Raw genomic sequence first — 22,917 nt, 5'->3', positions numbered from 1 at the left:
GGGACGGGTGGGTGGAGGGAAGGCCGCACACTTTTCTCCTTGAGTGGGCATAGGAATGCTTACGCATTGAAAAAATTCATGCGGCAGTTCCTGTGGGAGTTGTTTAAGTGATGCGCAAACGTGGACCTTTGCCGTAGGAAACTCTGTGGTTGCTGCCTTCTGGAACGTTGATATCGGGCGGCGTCGCCTCGGCGTCTTTCATCTTTTCCAGCGTTCGCCAGCATATGGAACAACCCTACCGATCGTCCATACTGCGACCACAGAAACGCAGGTTTGGCATTAAAATTTCGCGCAGTCGCAATCTTTCTTGATGTCGGTGTCCATGCAGGCTTTACATGTCCTACATGCAGCCTTTTAGTCCATTACCACGAAATTCAGCGAAGCATTCATAGAAAGTGTGCTCCTTTGACTTTTTTTTGCACCACGCGTACAACGCATTCATATGGTTAAGATAAAACCATATTCTGCAAGTTTAGAAATAAAACAAAGATGTGTAGCCCAGTGCCCGGATTCAGAAACTCGGATTCGGAACGCAGGGACCTGGGTTAAAAACCTAGCACCACCAAGAAGATTTGTTTCATAAATTGATTTCCTCATTGCGATGACCTTGTTACGTGACATAGGAGTGGACGTACTGACGGTTTTCTCGTTGAGTCGGCATATAAATGCTTACGCGTTTAAAAGTGTTCGCGTTTTTATTTTGTATCGGCTGTACAACACCATCCGATTCAGATATGTTCACCTTCTGCCAGCGCAGGTATTTATCCCAGAGGATACGACACTCGGCTTCTATAAGCGAGTGCCGTATGTTCGTAACGCCGCACCGCAAAGAAAGTTTATTTTGTTTTGTAGATTAACATCTTTATAGCAAATCGTCTTACGTGACGGGGCGACGGACGGACACAGAAGTTCCTCGTTGAGTCGGCACAGAAATGCTTACGCGCTTCAACACGCCAGAATACTCGGTTCTGTTTATGTACATCAGCATCGAAAATACCTCTAAGGTCTGCTGGCTGCTGACGAAATCAACTGCGCAACTACGCAGTAAAACGACAAACCGTACCTTTATATCATCAGCTTAATGAATGTATGCGATAATGAGCACGATTATTTTATTACAGCAAACATATTCATGCATCCTTTCTTGCAGTTTTCGTTCTTGTGCGCCTGCTTGGTCAGTTCTGTTTTTCTATACGAGCCTTCCGATCTTAAGGGTTCCCCTGATGCGTTTGCTTCACCGCAATAAATGTCGAAAAGTAGTCGAAAAAAATTACGCGTGGCTTCAACTGACTTAGCGTCGTAAACATGAGTCTACAGCTGAGCTGAGGGGCCAGGTTCACCGACTTAACGTCGCGAAGGCTGATGACGTCATCGCTAACATCACACCACCTGCGATCGGCGCGGCTGCACACTGCCTTGCTTCTCCCACGCCCGACTCCCACGCCTTGCTCCTCCACGCCCGACTCCGCCCTACCACCTGCGCTGCTGCTCCTGGGTGTGTTCAGATAAGAACGTCGGTGCATGTCCGTCGACCCCCTGTAATTTCGCCGAAAAAAATATATTTCGTTGTCCGCGTCCCCAAGACCACAAAGCCACTTTTAGTCTCGCGAAAAAAAATTTCACCTTCCTTAAAAAAAATTAGAAGTCTCCACTGAGCCGCAACCGCCTTTTTCGAATTTCGCGGAAATGGGATTTCGATGAGATGCCACAAAAAAACTATTGCAGCTGTAGGTCTGACAAATTTTTTCTACATACTACGGATAGGTTAAGTTGACGAAACATTATTACTTTGCAGTTTTGATGCTGTTCTTTTAAGAAAAATATTCGCAAAATCGGCAAAATGTTCAATAATGCTCAAATTTAAGATTTTTTTTCTCCGCGCATATTAGCGCCAGACTTCCCAAAATTTTTTAGAGCATTGCCATATGTTAGCTTAACAAATGTGCTGAACGAAATCGCTGAGAGTGACTTGAAACGTTAACCAGAAATGTTCAACTGAGGACAAGTCTCTAAAAATGCAATATTTCGAAGGTCATTAAAAAAAAAACACCATCTTCGATTTTCTTTAAACTCTTCATAACTAAAGCCAAGCACGTGTTCTAACTTAATCTATAAAAACATCTTGCATTATTTTTGTGAGGTAGGAGTTATGAAGCACGAAAAGTGGCCAAATTGACGTAAACTGAGTAAGCACAATATTGAGCGAGCATGGAGCAATAATTTCCATTATCATTATTTTTAGGTCGTGAATGTGTTCTGTGAATTGACGGATTGACAGAAAAAAAGAGGAACAGTTGATTCTGAAGAGCAAATTATTACTACATTTTACGCAAATCAAAAAAACTTCTACATGGGTCCCAGCCACTGAGCATGCCGCGATGCTGAGTCGCACGCTTCGCAGGAATCGCTTTCAAAATCTTTCGCGCGTGCGAGCCTGCGTACGGCTCACAAAGGAGGTGGCTGGAGAGGATCTACGGCTGGATGTTTATCGCTTCCCATGGCGCGTCGGTAATGTGATAACGCAGACGGTGCGTGGCGGCACAAGCGGCGCTTCTGGAGCCCGACCGCGCTCGCGCGCTTCCTAACAAAAAAGAAAAAAGAAAGAACATAAAACACATAAACTCTTCATAACTAAAGCCAAGCATGTGTTCTAACCTAATCTGTAAAAACATGTTGCATTATTTTTGTGAAGTAGGAGTTATGAAGCACGAAAAGTGACCAAATTGACGTAAACTGAGTAAACACAAGATAAGCGAGCATGGAGCAATAGTTTCCGTTATCATTATTTTTAGGTCCTCAATGTGTTCTGTTGTGCTAGAGGGACAAGAGCTTGACAGAGAAAACCAATGAATTGCCTTAAAGTGCATATTTGTTCATGTGCGTGCGTGCACGCGTCGAAGTTTTCGCCCATACGTAAGGACTAACCGCAAGATATCTACAAATGTAGTCGAGTCGTGCTCTCGGAAGGAACAGTTTATTTACCCCTGATGTATACACAGGGCGTCAGAGTCACAAGTCATAGTCAGACAAGTTAGACAGTCACTCACGTCCCTGAAGCAGTTGTGTTTTTTGCTCCTGGTGAAGCAACCTTGTGATCTTGATTACATGCGGCAAGGGGGGCGCCTTGCGCTAAGTGTTAGTGGCACCCAGGGTGACTGTCGTGGAAAGCCGCGGTCATGGGAGTACCACCCACAAGAGTTCACAACACTTTTTACACTTAGCAGGTGCATTATTGTTGGTGACGTTCAGTGTCATGTCTTCTTTGTTACGCCTGTATTACTGGGTTCTTCGGAACTATGCTTCCTGCTTCTTTACACGAGGCATGGTTGTCACTCAGTAAAATTAACCTGATTTCGTAATGAACGTTTTTCATTTTGTAAAGAATCCTTTTTAGCTGAAGAAGCTCCGCTGTGGAGTTATTCTTGTTTCATGCGCTGAAAAGCAGCTGCTAATCCGGCACTTTCTTCTTTGGACCTTCGGCTGTTCTTGCAACAAGCAATTCATTGCGCTCTTGGCTGACGCGCGTCCACTGCCACATGTGCCACGACTGAATACCATGCACTGGACGGATGCACTGCCACTTCTTTGTTTTAATTTCTCTGAAGGCTTTTAAGTCAGCACTTGGAAAGTGAATCAGCGTCACATTCTGTAGCTTTGTGTTGAGAACATCAACCATGTCTTTCGCGCACTTAATAACTGATGTGGCGGAGCTGCGGAGGTTGTGTAAGGTTGCGTGATGCTTGACGACGCCCCCAATTCCATCGCAAGCATTCTTGCCGTGCCCCGCTGCGGAAAATAGCCACTGCACCGAGGCGTATTTGGTAGCTGTAAGTTCGTGAAGCTGGTACCTGTTCTTGAAATGGCTCGGGGCACCATCACTGACGTATGTAACATGTGCATATAAACGAGCAACACCCTCGAGCCACTCGTGCACCTTTGCGAGAGCGTAGCATGCGTGGGCGGAGTCGTGGCTAGTGTCATCGCTTATAACAGCGCAGCTGCGGTTTCCTTTTCTAGTCGTGACGACGAATGTGAAGATGGAGACTTGGGTTTTTTGCCAGTGATATGACTGAACTTCTCCCGGCAGAACTACGTTACGCAGGCTCGCATGCGCGAAAGAGTTTGAAAGCGATTCCTGCGAAGCGTGCGACTCAGCATCGCGGCATGCTCAGTAGCTGGGACCCATGTAGAAGTTTTTTTTATTTGCGTAAAATGTAGTAATAATTTGCTCTTCAGAACCAACTGTTCCTCTTTTTTCTGTCAATCCGTCAATTCACAGAACACATTCACGACCTAAAAATAATGATAATGGAAATTATTGCTCCATGCTCGCTCAATGTTGTGCTTACTCAGTTTACGTCAATTTGGCCACTTTTCGTGCTTCATAACTCCTACCTCACAAAAATAATGCAACATGTTTTTATAGATTAAGTTAGAACACGTGCTTGGCTTTAGTTATGAAGAGTTTAAAGAAAATCGAAGATGGTGTTTTTTTTTTAAATGACCTTCGAAATATTGCATTTTTAGAGACTTGTCCTCAGTTGAACATTTCTGGTTAACGTTTTAAGTCACTCTCAGCGATTTCGTTCGGCACATTTGTTAAGCTAACATATGGCAATGTTCTCAAAAATTTTGGGAAGTCTGGCGCTAATATGCGCGGAGAAAAAAAATCTTAAATTTGAGCATTATTGAACATTTTGCCGATTTTGCGATTATTTTTCTTAAAAGAACAGCATCAAAACTGCAAAGTAATAATGTTTCGTCAACTTAAACTATCCGTAGTATGTAGAGAAAATTTGTCAGACCTACAGCTGCAATAGTTTTTTTGTGGCATCTCATCGAAATCCCATTTCCGCGAAATTCGAAAAAGGCGGTTGCGACTCAGTGGAGACTTCTAAATTTTTTTAAGGAAGGTGAAATTTTTTTTCGCGAGACTAAAAGTGGTTTTGTGGTCTTGGGGACGCGGACAACGAAATATATTTTTTTCGGCGAAATTACAGGGGGTCGACGGACATGTACCGACGTTCTTATCTGAACACACCCTCCTTCTTTCCGCTCACCCCTCCTCCTCTCCGCTTGACCACCAGTATGAAACGGCTGGCGGAGCAATCCAACTTTGCACGTCACAGAGATGATTCCGCGTGACGGCGCCACAGTATGCCCTCGCTTCCAGTACATAATCTTGTACAGATTCTAAACGTTGGTAGTCAATCGAGAAGGCGGGCCACAGAGCATTATCTTTGCGTTCTTCATTTTCATTTGGAACCCTACTTTAACACCTTCTAGGTTCAGGCCTTCATTCATCGTCGATATCATTGCTGAAGAGCACGATTTCCTACTATCAGTGCATAATATCCTACTAACGTAAGTTAGTAGGATATTCTCCGTTAGCCTTGTTTCCTATTTCTCCTCAGCCTACTCCCTTGAATACCTCTTCTAAGCGTGCAGTGAACAACATTGGAGAGATTATGTCTCCTTGTTTTGCCCCTTTTTCGATCGGAATTTCCCTGCTTATCTTGTGGAGTAGCAGGGTAGCTGTAGAATCTTTGTAGATATTGCCTAGGGTATTCACATATATTTCAAGTTCCCCTTGACGAATGCTGTGCATCCAAAACTTCTGGTGTCACAACTGAGTCGAATACTTTTTCGTAATCTATGAAGGCCAAAACAAGGGGTTATTCAGCGGATTTCTCAATTACTTGACTGAGCGCGTGGCGGTGATTCATCGTAGAACACCCCTTCCTGAACCCAGCTTGCTCTCTCGGATTATTGTAGTGCTTCTTTCATACTATTCGAAATTACCATCCTGAATATTTTGTATAATGCTGAAAGTAAGCTAATGGTCTACAAATCTTCAATGTTCTTACGTCTCCCGTATGTATATTATTATAATGTTGGCACTTTTTCAACTCACCGGCGCAGTTGAAGTCTTAAGACATTGTGTAAAGAGCGTAGCAATTATCCAAAATGTAGAATTCCTTCCATTCTATATCAAATCAACTCTTACACCATCTTCTGCTTTTTCACGATACATAGGTCTCACAAGGCCCTTCTAAGGTAATCTAAAGATTGAAGTTCACTACGCTGTTCGACTTCGCTTTTACTCAAGGTTGGACGACTGATATACGAAGTGCGCAGTTCTAAATAAGAGTCCTCTTCTGCCGTCACAGTGTCATCAAAATTGTTAGTAACCTCGCCCTGCTTATCTGTCACTGCATACATCTTGGTATTTTATATGCAGGGTTTCCTTTAACTGATTTAATGTTGCCTCAGCCTCCCCTCCCCCCCCCCCCCCAACTCACACACACACATTTTTTTTACTGCTTTCCCTACCTTCTTTGGCGTTATAATTCTTTGTAAGAGGTATACTTTTATTTTGTCTATGCGCTTTGATAGCGAATTCCACATGATCTGATGAGTCAAACACTCATGTTTAGTCGTTTCTTAAGTAGGTATTTCGTGGTTTGGGAGATCTTGCTTCCTTCTTGCTTTTGTGCTTTACCTCCGAAAATTCCCCCAAAGTTATCCTGACTATGGTTTTCTTTGTTGCCTCTAGGCGGTGTTCATCGTCCAGTTCTGAAGCTGCCTATTTATTCGCGAGGACCATCCTGAATTAATACATTATTCATTGAATTTATATGTATGTCATGCGGCGTGTATATACCTCTAACGACACGCATGCTGTTATCTGTCATTCGAAGTGTACTTGAAGCCATGTCGTCAATCGATTCCACATACCTGAGCTTCCGTCAGGTTCCTGCTTATAGAACGGCGACTGTAATCGAGGTCATCGTCTGCGGCGAATGCGGAGTACGTAGCTTCCAGCGCTGCGACGTGGGAGACGAGATAGTCTTCGGCACCGATGCCAAGGCATTGGACCCTGTTCTGGAACTCGTCCGAGTCTGACTGGGACATCCAGGAGCCCTCCACTACGCTTGCGTTAGCTGTAATGTAGAGACCAGTCGGGTCTTGCGCCTTCATTATCTGCGAGGCGAACAAGAACCCCACGCCCCCATAGAACATGGCTCTCGTCCCATATGAGTAGTACACGGGGCGAGAGAAAATTGTAACGGCCACATCAATGGAGTTTGAAAGGTAGTCGTAAATGACTGAGTGGGAAGATATGACATTGTGCATGCCACGACTGCTCTCTTGGAACGGAGTGCCCGATACGCGACGCAAGCACTCGAGTCCATCGATCCAGATGTGCACGAATGACCTCCCACTGTTGGGAAAGCATCTGTACAACTTATCAACTTCTTCTTGGGCGAGGTCTGGTGGCCACAGTTTGACGCGCATAGACTTGTACTTCTCTATGGCTGTCACTCTGCTTGACTCGCTTAACCAGGACGAGTTCACCATTTTCGTGATTTGCCGCATGACGTTCTCCAGGCCAGCGTTCACAAGGGGGCGGTCGCGGTTTGTCAGACTTAAGGTTGAGTACAAGAAAGCAAGAAGCGGCCTATAGACGTCTTCGACGTACAAAGCGCAGTAGAGCGGAATGTAAGGTGCGGCGTGGATTTTCCCCCAGAGGGCTATCTCCAAGGGTGCTTTGTCCAGCGCGACGATGTGTGTTTGTATGAATTCCCAAGACATTTGACGGAGCAGAACTTCATCTGCATGCAGTGTGAACAGTTCACCAATTGTCTCGAGAAAGTAGCGGTCTTCGACAAACGCTTCATCTTCGCTATTGAATGAAAATCGGTCGTCAACGTGAGTGTTGAGCTGGTCCAACCAAAGTGAAGAATTCAGCCTTCCCGTGTAATTACCGATCCGAGAGAGTGGAATGAGAAGCGGCACTCTCGGTTTACGCTTGATCGCGTCATGCAGGAGATTCACGACCGTCGTCTGCAGCGAGCCACTCTCGAGGATTTCTTGATCCGTGAGAGGGACGGTTTGGTTGCCGTAGAGCGCCTTAAAGTGCATCGTCCAGTAATCTAAGTACGCGTGGTGCTTTTGCACGTGAAAATGGTTTCTGGCGAAGAAGGAGAGTACGTCTTCGTTTCCTGGCGTTATCAGCAGCCTCTTTCTCCGAGGTTTCTGCTCCTGCGTATCGTTGTTCACTTCCACTCTGAGCGTGAGCCAGAAGGTGTCGCGCCAGTTCAAGGCTAGGTCGATCAGCACGCCGAGCGCGCTGGGCACTACAGGCGGCTGCTCCGGCCACGACAGGTTGAGCTCAGAAAGGAATCGAAGAAAGCGCTTGACGTCGGAAAGATCCGTTGAATGATCTGCCACGCATGCCTCGAACATCGCCTGCGGCTTCTTGCCCACCACGCTGGCGCTCGCGGCCTGGTCTAAAAATCGGGCGAAGGACCGTATCCACCTGATCATGATCTCGGCCATCGCTGTACTGGCGACCTGGTCGTAGCCATAAGGGGGCTGCCACGAGGAACAGACGTGGGCATAGAAGTCGCTGCAAGGGTCCACGGAAAGGTTGCGGCGGAAGTCTAAGTACGAAGCATATTCGCGACAATCATCCGTGAGACAGAGCAGTGCTTTCTCGCTGCCTGCGTGCACCTTGTATCGCAAAAAGTACCAGGCTATAGTGAGCAGCAAGCCAAGGACAATGACGAAGACGAACGGGAGAAGCTTGTTCTTCAGCCTTAAGTCTTTGTTAGAGTGCTGACAAGGCCTGTCCACCTGTAGAGATGCAAATCATAAACAAAAGTCACGTGACAAATATATCTCACACTAAGTTCTATAGCAAGAACTATTACAACAAATTCGCCTCTACAACGAAGGCGTTTAGGCGTCTCAAGGGCATACTTGTTAATTGAGCGCGGATGTACGCAGCGGTGCCGCCAGTGCTATACGCAACCGCCACTGAGTTTTGGTTCGCAGAAAAAGTTTGCGCTAACGGAAAACCAAAAACCGTTCGTCAGACACTATACCCCCAGCGACACGAACGACCGAACATGCTTTTTAGTGAAAGGCGACGAGATTGCCTCTTCGCCGGCTTTCCTTCTTACCTAATCGCTTACCTTGCACTGCGAATTGCACATTTGCTTGCAGATGAAATAATATCATGATTAGATTTACTGTCGTTGGAAATCACTCAGTAGACAATGCCATTAATAAATCCGCAATATATTGATGATGATGTCTAACTGCATCCCTATTGAAACAAGGTGGAGGCAAATAGTGACCTAGCCTGTGTTATCTGCGTACATGTTACGCATCATAGGCTAGCATTCCTCATGTCTCCGGTTTATCTAGTATCCTTACCTATGCCTGTGGCGATCTCGTCTGCGTCTTTCATTTGCATTTTTTTATAATATAAGAAACATTTCTTGCTGAGCTAGACCACTGACAAATTAACGGTCTCCATAGGCTTACGCACGAGGGGGGCAGAGGGGGCGGTTGCCTCCCCTAATCGGTTGAAGGGGGGCGCCAAGTCTGCTCCATACCTTTGTTCGGTCGTGCCTGTCCCGCCATTCTTTAGACTGCTAGGTTATGACCATGCAGGTTTTTGACAGTAAAGGCGGCGGAGGGCTGATGTTGCATTTCCAAGAGCTGTTCACTACCCACTTTGCTCCCCGGAAAGTTAGAGACCAAATGGGCAGTGCGTTCGGTTCACCCATTTAGCCGCTTAAAACCGGCTTGACTTGGCTTGAAGTGTATAAGTAGGTGGCGGCAGAGTAGCGTTCAGGCCCGTTTGTGTGGCTTGCGTGGTGAGTGTTGGCAGAGAAGGCACACTACTATACTGATGTTGATATTGAGCGTGAACTGTGTGCATTAACGAGAACTGTGTGTGTTGTAGAAGTCGTAGCAAATCGTTGCCGCTTTTGTTGCGATGTCCTCCGGTTCAGTGGACCACTGCCAAATCTATAAGCAATGATAACGAGCTGTACGAGCATGAGATAAAGGCCATATGTTACGTGATTTGTGAAATGTGTCTGTTTGACGCACAGCTTGTACTGTGGCGTACGTGTATGTGTGGTAAGTGCGTGCTCTGCGTGGCCCGTTTGTGTGGCTTGCGTGGTGGGTGCTGGCAGGGGAGGCACGGCACTACGCACTACTGTACTGGTGTTGATATTGAGCGTGAACTGTGCGCATTAACGAGAACCACCTCTGACCGTAGGGACGTGATCGCGTTGTGTATGTTGTAGAAGTCGTAGCAAGTCGTTGCCGCTTTCGTTCCTGCGATGTTCAGTGGACCATTGCCAAAACGTTCAGTGGACCATTGCCAAATCTGTCAGATATGATAACGAGCTGTACGAGTATGAGATAAAGGCCATGAGTTACGTGATTTGTGAATGTCTGTCTGACGCACAGCTTGTACTCTGGCGGACATGTATGTGTGGTAAGTGCGTGCTTTGCGTGGATCGATCGCTTACAGTTGGAAAGTCATTTGGGCGAAGTGTACTTGAACCATCACTTTTATTTAACGATGCGTCTAGGGTTACGTCCAGACGTAACCGTAGCCGTCGCTATCGTTACGCCCAGACGTAACTGTCCACGGTGCAATTATGCCTCAGTTGTTACGCGTCCTGTGCGCAGACTAAAACAACTCCTTGCTGTTTTTAATCTACTCTCCCTGAGAATATTTGACGTAAGTTAGGGGTGGTCACCTTGTGGTCGGTGTGAAAGGTTAGACGTTTGCACCTATCCACTGTAACTGTAACGTTCAGCACGGCCGCTCGCTGAATTAAGCGGCCATACATTCAGTATCACTGTCGTATCACCGATTTACCAGCATCACTTATGTATTGAGACGTGCGTGGCTTGTTTTGCCGGACTGTTTCGCGTATCAGCAGCTCTGTTGTCGAGACAGACCAGCTGACGCACTTTAGGAAGACGTTAATTTCGGCCTCCGCCGGAGCCACGCTGCCTTCAGCCATCGTCTCGGGTGCTGCCTTTTCCTTAGCTTCGTTGAGGCGGTCAACCTCAGTTTGGGGCGATCACGGTTAGTGAAATAAAAGTGAAATAACTGCAGGTCTCCATCGAACTTGATGTAAGTACGGTTTGCGTGCCCGTGTTGATGTATCACACGTCCATTAGGGTTACGTCCATACAATAACAATCGGAACAGCTGCCCCGCGTGTGTACATATAAATGTCGTCTTTAGAAAGCCTCCTTCCGTCCAGTTATGTTGGTGCAGCCTACTTGGCCTACTCGCAACACATTGTTGCGAGATTGGGCTCACCGTCGCGGCGTTAGCAGTGTAGTATGGATGGGCGGTCGGCGGCACATATCCAATTAAGTGTTGCACATATCCAAGAAAGCGCGTTGACTACAGCCCAATGGTGGTATATACGCCCTCCATTGCCACATTAATGCACGAAGCCGTCCTAACGTTCCTATTACGTGTGTGAGAAGTGCAATCCGCCAATCAATGGGGTATTGGCCTTCGGCGACAGTCGTGTTTTCCACTGTGCTCGATGTTTTTTTTTTTCTTGCTTTATTTGTACGTGCTTAGGTTGTGTTCTGCCCATACTACAATATAAATGGTGTTGTGCGACTGAACCAATATACTTCTTGCTGTAGCGGCTACAAAAAAAAAAAGCCTGTATTTCTGTGTAATTATAGTTGAAGTGGAACTCTGTGCACTCTGCTTTTCTGTTTGCATGATTCCGTGTACCTCTCTAGAAGTGCGTGACTTGAGGTCTTTTTTACTGCTAACCGGCCTTTGCAGACTATAGTTCACGCTTGGTATCACAAGGATTTCTAAATCGCCAACACTTCACGAGATTGCGAACAGTCATTTACGAAAAGTCCTTAAAACACAGTTCTCTCCCGACTGACTGGAAAATGGCATCGGTTGCTCAATCTGGCCCGCGCAACGTTATCAATAACTACCGCCCCATTTCACTCACTTCTGTGTGCTGCAAAATTCTTGAACACGTTTTATATACCGCCATTGTTAAGCATATAGATAGTAATTCTTTATTGAACTCAAACCAGCACGGATTTAGACATGAACTATCGTGCGTCACACAACTGGTAGAGTTCACACATGTTTTAGCAGCAGCACTGGACGATAACTCTTCGGATTGTATTTTCCTCGACTTTCAGAAGGCGTTCGACACCGTTTCGCACTACTTATTACTGCAAAAACTGTCCAGCTTTGACATTAATCCCCAAGTTATTGCATGGGTTGCTGAATATTTGCGTGAGAGGCGACAATGCGCAGTTGTAAACGGCGAACAGTCTGCAATAACTGATGTTACGTCAGGGGTGCCTCAGGGATCAGTACTGGGACCACTTCTTTTCTTACTTTATATCAATGAGATTAACGAAAACGTACAATATCATATTAGGCTATTTGCAGATGACTGCATATTATACCGCAAAATTACATCTGAAACTGACTGATCTGTGATCCAAAACGACTTATGTGCGATACACGCATGGTGTGAGCGATGGGAAATGAAACTGAAGCTTAAGAAAACGGTGTGCATTAGGTTCACCAGAAAAAAAAAAAGTCCAGGTGAATTCGAATACACAATAAACTGCTCACCGGTAAAAATGGTGTGCGAATACAAATACCTAGGCGTTTACTTTTGCCCCTCTTTCAGTTCAGTCCATATGGCGTCAGTCCATATGGACTGAGTTCAGTCCATATGGCGGCAAGATATATGTGCTTAATATACCCATGTATGACAGACAGTTTAGTTCAACGGAATCTAAGGCGATATTAAAATGGAAGTCTCTGCAGCATGCGAAGAGCGTCATTTCGACTGAAGCTATTACACAGCATATATCATTTTCATACTCGAATTCCCCGTGACGTATACATTAACCGGCCTCACTACACATCAGCACGCAAAGATCACGAACACAATTAAGATAAGAGAATATAAATGCAATACATCGTCCTTCAGCAACTCTTTTTTTCCCAGAACTATCAGTCAGTGGAATCGACTTCCTTCCACAATTGTAGGAATTTCGTCTAATGACGCATTCTTTTCTGCAATAAAAATGATTGAATCTTTTGACCACTGAGCCTTAAAAGAAATCATGCGTACGCCTGGTAATCACCATGATCTATACTGTATCCCATTTGTAAACTGTGTTGTTTTCTTTTAGTGCTTCCTTCGCATCTTGTGCTGTACTATATATTTACCACTGCCGCGCTTTGTTGTAATTACTGTTCGCATTGCCATTAACTATTATCACTGTGCTTTCTGTTTATTTTAGATTGTTTTCCCAATGTATACGACATTTTTGATGTAGCTGTGTTCGACGCAGCCGTGTACGTTTGTGTCGGCGTAGAATAATCTACATTTTCATTTGCACCTGCAACTTTCATGCTTGTTCTTCTTCTGTACCCCCCCCCCCTCCACTCTACGTAATGCCTGTATGGGCGCTATGGGTATTAAATAAATAAAATAAAATAATAATTGTGTCTCAAAAATTCTGCATTCACACCTCCATACCGACACGTGCATGCACTCACTTATTAAAAATATAAAACAGCGCTTTTTTAAACACAAGACGAAGGAAAGAAGAGACGTATGTGTCCCTCCATTCCTTCGTCTTGTGTTTAAAAAAAGCGCTGCTTTATATTTTTACCATGGAACCTCACCAACTCGCCCAATTTGCGTGTCTTGCTCACTTATTAGTCTGCATACAAGCCTTGGAAATTGAAATGGTTGTTTATATCGTGGAGACATACGTACAAGCATTTGATGCTGTGCTAACACAACGGAATAGGCTGCCCTCTGAGGACGCGCGCAGGACGTTCGCACACTAGCGAACACGGTGTGGCTAGCGGACGACGCAGGGAGCCATAATCAGCTGCTAAAGTTACGTCCATCGTGTGATTCACAATGCGCACTTAAGTTTAATAATTATCTTGCCAGTCTCAGTGGTTGGCTCGTGTCACTGGGACGCTGTCGCTTCGCGGTGCGCCGTCGTCGCTCCACTATTTTGCTCGAGTGGCTGGTGTCACTACAGCAAGAGTACGGAGCGCGACGTGGGCTGGGGCGTCCACCGCTGCCACCAAGGCGATTTCCTTAAACAAAAAATATTACGGCGCCCGTGGAGCACTTAATAAAAAAAGAGAGAGAAGGACAACAGCGAGGTTCGAACCAACGTCCTCGCAGATCCGAGCACGACACGTACTAGCCCGCTGCGCCACTAGAGCCGATCGGTTCGGTGCGTCTGATCTCACGCTGGACGTAACTTTGAGATTTGTTATTCTTACGTCCAGACGTAACTGCAACGGCTCCTATAGTTACGTCTAGACGTAACGCGCTAGACACTCCGTTCTTCCTTTCCATCAAGAACCACTACTATTACAGACATTCACAAATCGCATACACATGGCCTTTATCTCACGCTCGTTATCGTTGCTTATAGATTTGGCGGCGGTCCACTGAACACGGGGACATCGCAGAAACAAAAGCGGCAACGACTTGCACACGAATCACTTTCTACAACACTCTACACAACGCGACCACGTCCCCACGGTAACACCACGGCCAGAGGCGGTTCTCGCGCACACAGTTCACGCTCAAAACCAACACCAGTAGTGCCGTCTCTGCCAACACCCACCACACCACGAAGAAATAAACGGCGGCCTGAACGCTACTCTGCCGCCACCTACTTATACACTTCAAGCCAAGTCAAGCCGGTTTTAAGCGGCTATATGGGTGAACCGAACGCTTTACCCCACCTACCGTCTCCTGTCACCCGCGCGCAGGAGACGCGGCCGACCAAATGTAGGCCGTCGTGGGAAGCACACCATCGCTTCATTTTCATTTTTGCATCCACTGCGAAGCTTGTTCTATTCGAAATGGACCATCGCGGGGAGAGAGGAGGGGCGCTGCGGTGAGACAAGTCCCCCCCCCCCCCCTCCCCTCCTGCCCCCCCAATGGGGAACACTGCGCACTCCTACGACGGTCTCATTACATTTTAAACTCAGTTCTTCTGGAATGTAGACGTTCTCTATGGTTCTAGCAAGGTGAATGTCATGGCATATTTAATACAACGCAGTGAGTCGTTTTCCACTTCTTTCATCAGCACACGCGTACATCAATTTACGTACATATTTTCTCCTGTATGACCTTGTCCTCAGGCAGGCGACTTAGTCCTCCAAAAAGCAAGGTATTGTCCTTTGTGCTAAATGAACAGTGATGCGTTTCACCGCAGATTATGATAATGTATTTCTAAATATCTCAATATTTCTACCAATTAAATTGAAGGAACCGTTACGAGATATTAACCCGACGGCGACACCACAGTGATCCCTGTATCTGTAACATTATGGTCTAGCTGGCGCCTTCTCTACAATACTGTGCTGTGTACTTACGCAGTTTCTCGGACTCGGCGGTGGAGTGAAAAAAGTCCGCCCGCGCTCTATAGGCGCGCGCTTTCGTTCAGGTGACTCTCGCCAAAAGTACGGCTTCGGATGGCGCTGCTGTAGCTTTTGTACCGGAGAGCTTCCTTCACTTAACCACCTCGGGTTTTTCGTGCGCCAGGGTGATGGTGCTTCTTCTGGGGATCCTAAGGCATTCTGCGAAACCGTGCTCCTAGTAGAAGCAATTGCCTGGTCGGTTTTCTTCGACAGAGGAAGAGCGTGGTCGGTGTTCCATTCCTCCCATGGTTCAGGAGTTCGAAGCTTTCTGGCCCTCCGTGTGTGGAGGACGTCGGCGGGTGAATGGGGACGTCGGTGGTAGTACGGCCGGGACCATGCACGCGTTACCTGCGAGCCTGATATGCTCGCCGGAGTTTTCACACCAAGTGACGAGTTTTCTTCTCTACTGGATGGGGAAGGGGGTGAATGGGGACGTCGGAGGTCGCGCGGCCGTGACCATGTACGTGACGCCATCGAGCCAGATAGGCTCGCCGGGCTTTTTTTTACACCAGGTGATGAGTTCCCTTCAGTACTGGATGGCGAGCTACACGGTGTGCCACGAGGAGACCGTTGGCCCCGTGTCACTGGCGACGGTGAACGGCTTCCTGTTGGCGTCTTCGTTTTCTCGACGCTGGTGTATCCACGGATCGCATCATGGACTACTGATGTCAACTCTTTCGGATGCTGAAGCTGGACGGCGTGATTCTTTGGAGAAGAGTTCGAGGACAGCGATGCGGCCTCACTGGAGGGCAGTCTGTTAAGACTACGTTCCACAGATGGCGAAATCCTTTGGTTCGGGACGTCAAGCGTCTCGGAAGCGGAGCTCATTGGTTCGTGCTCTTCTTTACGGAGCAAACTGTCGGGCGGAGTTCCAGTCACACCGCGGTTGCGCTCTCTGCTAGCTTTCTGCCGACGATGGGCGTGGCCGACGCTCGCAAAGTCCGTACGAATGCCGTACGACAGCCGAGATGCGGGGGGGCTTGTCTTGCCATGCGGATCCCGCCTGCCGGTCTGTGGCCGCCTTTCCTGCCTCTCATTCGAAGTCGGCGGAGTTCGCGTTTCTACAGGAGTGGATGGGGAGTCTCTTTTCTCGATATTCATTCTGCTTCACGGTGGGCCCTGCGAGACACCAGACACTCTGGTTTCGTTTACGAAACTCTACAGGCTTACGCGGTGGGCAATGAAATTTGATGACATTGCATAAGCGCAAAACAACAGTGATAATGGTAGGGCTGGTTGGTTGCTCCCAAGTAAAGCGCTGCACCCGCTACGGATAATGTGCCGAAATCTGGTGGTAGAGTAGACAGTGTGGCGACGCGGCCATCGCTTCCATCTGGCCTCAGCAGAGGAAGAAGAGCACCGCGTGGCAGGAGACGCGCGAGCTATGAGAGAAAGAACACATTAGTCATAGAATTCGTATGTGACCTCTTTTATCTGTAAATTATTCGTTTCTTGGCCAATCCCCCAAAGTGGGTGTGAGCCATTCATAAAGGCAATCATCATCATCTTCATCATCATCATCATCATCTCGGGGTGCTTGGGCGAGCTGTACGCCGCAGCCGCTCCGCTTCGACTCGAGCCCCTATCCATCAATAAAAGAAGCCACGACGGCACGTCCTGGTCGGCCGCTGTCACGTCATTCTCCCTTACAACAGTGTAGGAAATGAAAATTTAAAATCTTAGAAGTGTAAGTGCACTACGAAATGGTACAATTAACGAAGAACTAACTAAAGAGGCCATCATCCACCCTAGAGTTGCACAAACTTTTGCACAGAAATAAACCTTCGCAGTTGAAGAAAATGTCCCGGTCCAAGGATCAAACCGGCTTTGTCGAACAGAGTCTTTGCCAATCCTACACAGTGGATATGCGGTACTATGGGGGAGCCTGAAACCGGCGTCGCTCCGCAAAAAAAAAAAGAAAAAAAAAATCTCTATGACGTCTGCTTGCTTGCTTGCTTGCTTGCTTGCTTACTTGCTTGCTTCCTTGCTTGCTTGCTTGCTTGCTTGCTTGCTTGCTTGCTTGCTTGCTTGCTTGCTTGCTTGCTTGTTCCTTTCTGCTGGAGCCTACCCACGACGGGGCCAAGATGCCGGCAGTTAATGTGAATGTAAACACTAAAACATAAAGGCAGGGCAAGGGTGCAGAAATAACACTTTTAGAAATATAATAACGTAATTTTGGCCATACGGCAAAAATAAATAATAAATGGAAATAAAGTTCTAGGAATAACAAAATAATTTCTAATGCATGGTTAAAATATTGGTGCTTTTCCAAATGAATGTTGAATTGGTTATGATTAATTCATTCACACACGAGGTACCCAGGTACCCTTCTTGTGTCGCTCGGAAATTCGCAGAGGGCCACAGACGTTCCTGTTGCTGTATCCAATGAAGCAGCCCCAGAGGAAAGAATATTTTGAGTACTTAGTGAAATTCCCAAATTTTTAAATAAAATTTTGAAGTACTTTTTTCTTTCATCTATGAAGCGGTGACAACTTAAGCAGCGTTCAGACTGCAGACGCATCTGTCATAAGTGTCGTATCGTGTCACTGCGGGAACGTCCGTTTGCATACTAGCGACCACGTTTGTTCACATTGAGCCTTTCGGTAAGATACGTTTTTTACGATGGGCCAAAGGCAACTGCGTTCCGCATTTTTCAAGACGGCTGTGCTAGAGGGGAGACGCGACGTGCGCTCTCGTTAACGCGCGTCGCGTCTGCCCTCTAGTCCGGCCGTGGTGCGGCCATGGCGGCCAGTTTGGCTTCAACGAACGCCTGTTCCGCCTTCTTGAAGCAACTTGGAACATCGCCAGATGCTGGTCGTACAGTATGGGCCTTTGTCACATTTGTTCTACGAGTAGTTCATCATCATCACTGCACAGCGAAGACCCGTCCGCACTGGTGAGGCTTACTAGCCACGGGCACACAACGCAATAAACACCCGCAAGCCAACTGCACAGAGACGCTACTGCATGGCTTTCAAGACGCACATGATGACGTGGAATCTGGGGAGGCCGGAAGCCCCGTGAGCGGAAAGTGAAAACCGAAACTGCTTTGCCCATTGGTCGTGCCGTAACTGTCGCATCAGTAGTTGTAAAAGTCGCGGGCCCGCCAACATTGACGCCCCAAACGTAACGTACTTTACGCTAAATACAACAAAGTCTGAACAAGCGCATTGCGTTGTTTGCCTTTACACTTACGATCCGTATCGACGATCCGTACCTAGCACACGTATACAGTCTGAATACGGCTTTAGTAAACAACCGTCGATGTTTTCAGATTCACTACAGCTATAGGACGTAAGGAGGATGGCACCTGACCACACCTGCTGAAATAAAAAATTAGCGGTGGAATACGGAATCGTAATTTTGCACGTGGGACACCTCTTATTAACCCATGCAAAATGCAAATGGGACAATTCTGGATTCGGTATTTTCACTTTTGGTGAATCAAGCAGAGAAAATTTTCTGAACCTAGTAGTCTCCTGCGTAAACCGTCACAAGATTTACCCAGGAGACTACTAGGTTTAGAAAATTTTCTCTGAGACGGATCGTAAGTGTAAAGGCAAACAACGCAATGCGCTTGTTCATATACACTACGAACATTTGTAAGATATGCAAGACACAGGTAGCATCGCTCCCTCACATGCTGTGGGAGTGTCCCGTCCAGTACCAAAATGTTACTACCGAGACCCTCTCGTCTAGATGGTGCGCTGCCCTGCGCAGCTCCCACCTCGACGATCAGCTATGGGCCATCCAGCAAGCCCGCGAGGCGGCGAAGAGGCAAGACCTCGACGTCCCCACGTGGGAGGCCTAGGCCAAGGCGCTTAAATTGCTGGTTGACAATAAAGTTTATTCCTCCTCCTCCTCCTCCTAGTAGTCTCCTAGCTGCGCTCAGGGGTCGTCTTCTTCACCTTCTTCTACGCACAGTCACGTGATGTTTGAGTTTCTTTAATCTTTCAGTCACGCGAACGCCGCTTTTTTTATTTCTTTAGTCACGCGCATGCCGCAAAGACGAAGTGAGCGCAAATCTCGGCGGCTCGAGGCACGCTTGAACGGTAACGTGAGTTTTTGTATACCGCATGCCGTGTTTCCAAGGCCAGCCTCTCGTGAGGCACTTCTGGCTTTCACCTTAAAAACAAGGGTGCTCACTGGCCTGCACATCGACAAACAATTAATCGTTGGATATTCAGACCAGGATTGAACATTGTCCGCTGCATTTGTTGCCGTGCTGGGAAGCCTGCGTAAAAGAAAACCATGCGTTTCTCGTGGCACACACTGATTAGCGCATGCTCGAAAATATTGGACAGCGAAGCAGTGTTCAACTATTACGTTTTAACCCTTTCAGCCTGAGAATCTTTTTGTCTGAAATTTTTTTTGCAGGTATTTTCTTAATAGTTAGAATCTCAGAAGACCTCAAACAAAATTGAGCCAGTGGTGTAAGTATTTATGGATTTACAAACATGTCATCGGGGCTCAGTGGTCGTGAAATGAGAAAAATGGCTTCTTTATTCTTGCTGCTCACTAGAGTACACAAGATCTGAATAAACATGATATTTGGCAGTGTAGAAATCCTCGAAACAACTTCGGGACTTCGTCCCGAAAACGGCGCTTACCCACCTCAGTTTCCCGCCTGGGCGTCATCCATGAGTTCGGTCACGCTTCTTCTTCTTTGTGGCTCCCAGCTCCGCAAAAATGCCACAGTAATGATGCCGATCGCAGTAGGCATCATTGACGAAATGCTCCCCCAAGAATTCGCAGTTTTGGTTCAGTTTCCGAGGTGCTAGGCGAAATTTTGTGTGCTGTCGTCAATTGACGACGCCCGAGCCGCAAGGGTTTAAACAGCGCCCGCTAAAAATTCTGGCAGATCCCACGCACTGTGGTAATCGATTTCATGCGAAGCGTTGACCGAGTAGCTGCGTATGCCGCATTTTTTTGCTTTGAGCCAAGTCTTACGAAATGAAGCAATGCCTTTGTATAAATTCAAAACTTGTATGCATACCGTGTCCTTATCAGGCACGTCGATTACAATGGCATATAAAAGTTAGGCTATGGTCCAACGTAACGCCGGCAAAGACGTCACTTTTATCGAAATAAAGTGTATACGCCGCGGTCGTTAGCGTATTCCTGAGGGGACGAGCTATAGCTTGCCGAGTCATAGGAGTATATATGTAATGTTTATTACATTATTACAAACCGGGTAGCCAATACCGCAACCACAATACACGTTAGGCGAGCACCACCACCACAACTGATGTTAGGCAACCGTTCACGATTTGTACCGCGTGGCTGCTTGCTAAGGGTCGTTCCAGTACGTTTTTCAATGTTTGTCGGCTGCAGCAAAATCACGAACTATAGCAAACTGTAAGCATTTTTCTTATTTAATCCGCGAAAATAAACTTTCCAATATCTATGTTCGCTGCTCCTGGGTTGATATGTAATGTTCTTCATGTCACGACCTGTCAGTCATATTTGTCATATACTCATGCTTCCCTAACCACGTTAGCGCCCAGACGTAGGCGGATAGATAGATAGATAGATAGATAGATAGATAGATAGATAGATAGATAGATAGATAGATAGATAGATAGATAGATAGATAGATAGATAGATAGATAGATAGATAGATAGATAGATAGATAGATAGATAGATAGATAGATAGATAGATAGATAGATAGATAGATAGATAGATAGATAGATAGATAGATAGATAGATAGATAGATAGATAGATAGATAGATAGATAGATAGAAAACGGTGAAAGTGCCTCTGGTTCCCAGAGAACTGCTTCGCATTTAATAAGAGGTGTTTTACGAAATGCATTAGAAATTCCTTATATATAAGAAAAGTGCGTTGATTAACTCCTTTTCCTGGGTCTGCTTTTACGACAGGCGTATACATCTTCAAATGACTGGTAGTAATAATTAGACATCTATATGCATATTAGACTAACTTAATTGTTAACCAATGGGGTCAGGCGTTTGAAGCCAGTGAAGGAAGAGAGTTGATACCTATTTCCAAGCATGGAAAATGCGGCGTAAGGAATTCAGGTCACTTTCACGCAGGGAATCAAGACCGTCTAGTTAACATGCTGTACAGCCCGCAAAAAAAATTAAACCCTTTAGAATGTGTGTTGAATGAATTTTTTCTCAACCTTGATTGATAACAAATTGCTATCAGACCCACTCTGAAATACGCTTGGGCTGTTTGGGACCATTTTACTCAGGCACTCGGGTAAACACGGACGAACTAGAAAATATTCAATGATTAGCCGACCGCTACGTCTATGCCACTGAACGCTCCTGGCCGAATGAGGACGCCCTTTTATTTAATGCGGGGCGTGTACACACGGGCCGAGTTACGCCGGGTCGACTGTTCCCGAGCTCCCGAAGTGAACTGAAGCATGAAAGACAACGAGGCGCTGACGCTATTATTGCCAGCAGCAGCTGAGGCGACAGAGGCAGCCGCTGTGGTTTCGACGGCTACCGCCACACGGGCGGCTGCGGGGTCCCGCGGGTAGCAGTGTTCCGGGAGGGACCATAGAAGCTGTTAATCAGGGACGCCGGGGACCACTTGGAGAGAAAGACGAGACGAGTGCCGATGATGTAGCAGGTCATGATGACAACAACTAGGACTACGAAGGTGAGACAAGCGCGCGACAGGCTGATGGTATTCCGCCGGTACACAGGGAAGGTACCATCCATTGCCGGCGCCGCTAGTGCCTCACCCCCTGGAGAATGAAGGAAAAAAAGCGAGGCATACTTACATGGCGTAAAACGCGGCACAGCGTTCACTGATTTTGTAAGTAGGCAAGAAAAGGGCAATGAAAGCGTTGATATGCAACCGTGGATCACACTTAAGATAGGTTTATGACTATGCAATGATGGGCGGAAGAAAGATTTACGTAAACGAACAAAACATGATATCGCTGTCTATATGACTGGTCATTAAACAATAATCAATAAACGTTAAACAATAATTAGCGAATATAATGAATGCTATTTTATTGGTCAACGTATGTGACGACTGCTACGCGTCACCTACCTCCCTGTTGCTGTCGCCAGTATTCCTGCTCGTCCATCGCTAACTCTGGAACTCCCCGGTCCCCGGACCCTGGGAGTCGATGTACATCTGGTAGACCATTGTGCCTCTCCGCAGGGAGCGTCGACGCTGGTGCGCGCATCGGGCGTGGCCAGGCAGGACCTTCGATTGCTTCAATGGGCATCACTGGTCGTGGGGTCTGCGTAGGATGTGGCCAGATATGACCGTCGACTGATTCAATGGGCCTCATCGACGCTGGAATCCGCATCGGGCGCGGCCAGATGTGACCGTCGACCGCTTCAGTGTGCTTCACCGTCGCTGGACTTCTACTCAAGGGCGGCCTGGCGGGACCTGCGGCCGACGCTGGAGCCTGCGTCGGGTATGGAGGCAAGACTTCACCGTCGGAAGCTTCGTCGGACTCTGTAGTGTACATCGGGGGTGGCGAGCCTAGACTTTCACCCGACTTCATCGCTTCCCCCGTCTTGCTGCTGCTAGTCCCTGCTTTGCTGTTGCGATCGTGGAGCGAGGTGATCGTGGCCTTTGCTGCTCGTGACTGTTGTTCACCTATTAACTGTGGCTCA

At 46.9% G+C, this 22,917-nt stretch overlaps 1 protein-coding gene across 1 annotated transcript in view; it reads right to left on the bottom strand.

Moving 5' to 3' along the window:
* LOC119378849 (endothelin-converting enzyme 1) overlaps positions 1 to 22,805 on the bottom strand; it is a 29,230-nt gene extending 6,425 nt beyond the window's left edge. Inside the window, exons 1-3 of the mRNA XM_037647890.1 lie at positions 22,340 to 22,805; positions 21,790 to 22,025; positions 6,739 to 8,640 (exon numbers count right to left, since the gene is read on the bottom strand). Of these exons, the coding sequence (XP_037503818.1) occupies positions 6,739 to 8,640; positions 21,790 to 22,025; positions 22,340 to 22,805 (2,604 nt within the window). The remainder of the gene's footprint in view (positions 1 to 6,738; positions 8,641 to 21,789; positions 22,026 to 22,339) is intronic.
* Between the last annotated feature and the right edge of the window lie 112 nt (positions 22,806 to 22,917).

The sequence above is a fragment of the Rhipicephalus sanguineus genome, chromosome 1 (assembly GCF_013339695.2).
Source record: "Rhipicephalus sanguineus isolate Rsan-2018 chromosome 1, BIME_Rsan_1.4, whole genome shotgun sequence".
NCBI classification, from domain to species: domain Eukaryota; kingdom Metazoa; phylum Arthropoda; class Arachnida; order Ixodida; family Ixodidae; genus Rhipicephalus; species Rhipicephalus sanguineus.
Note: the sequence above shows the minus strand (reverse complement) of the source record. Positions and strands in the feature narration are given on the sequence as shown.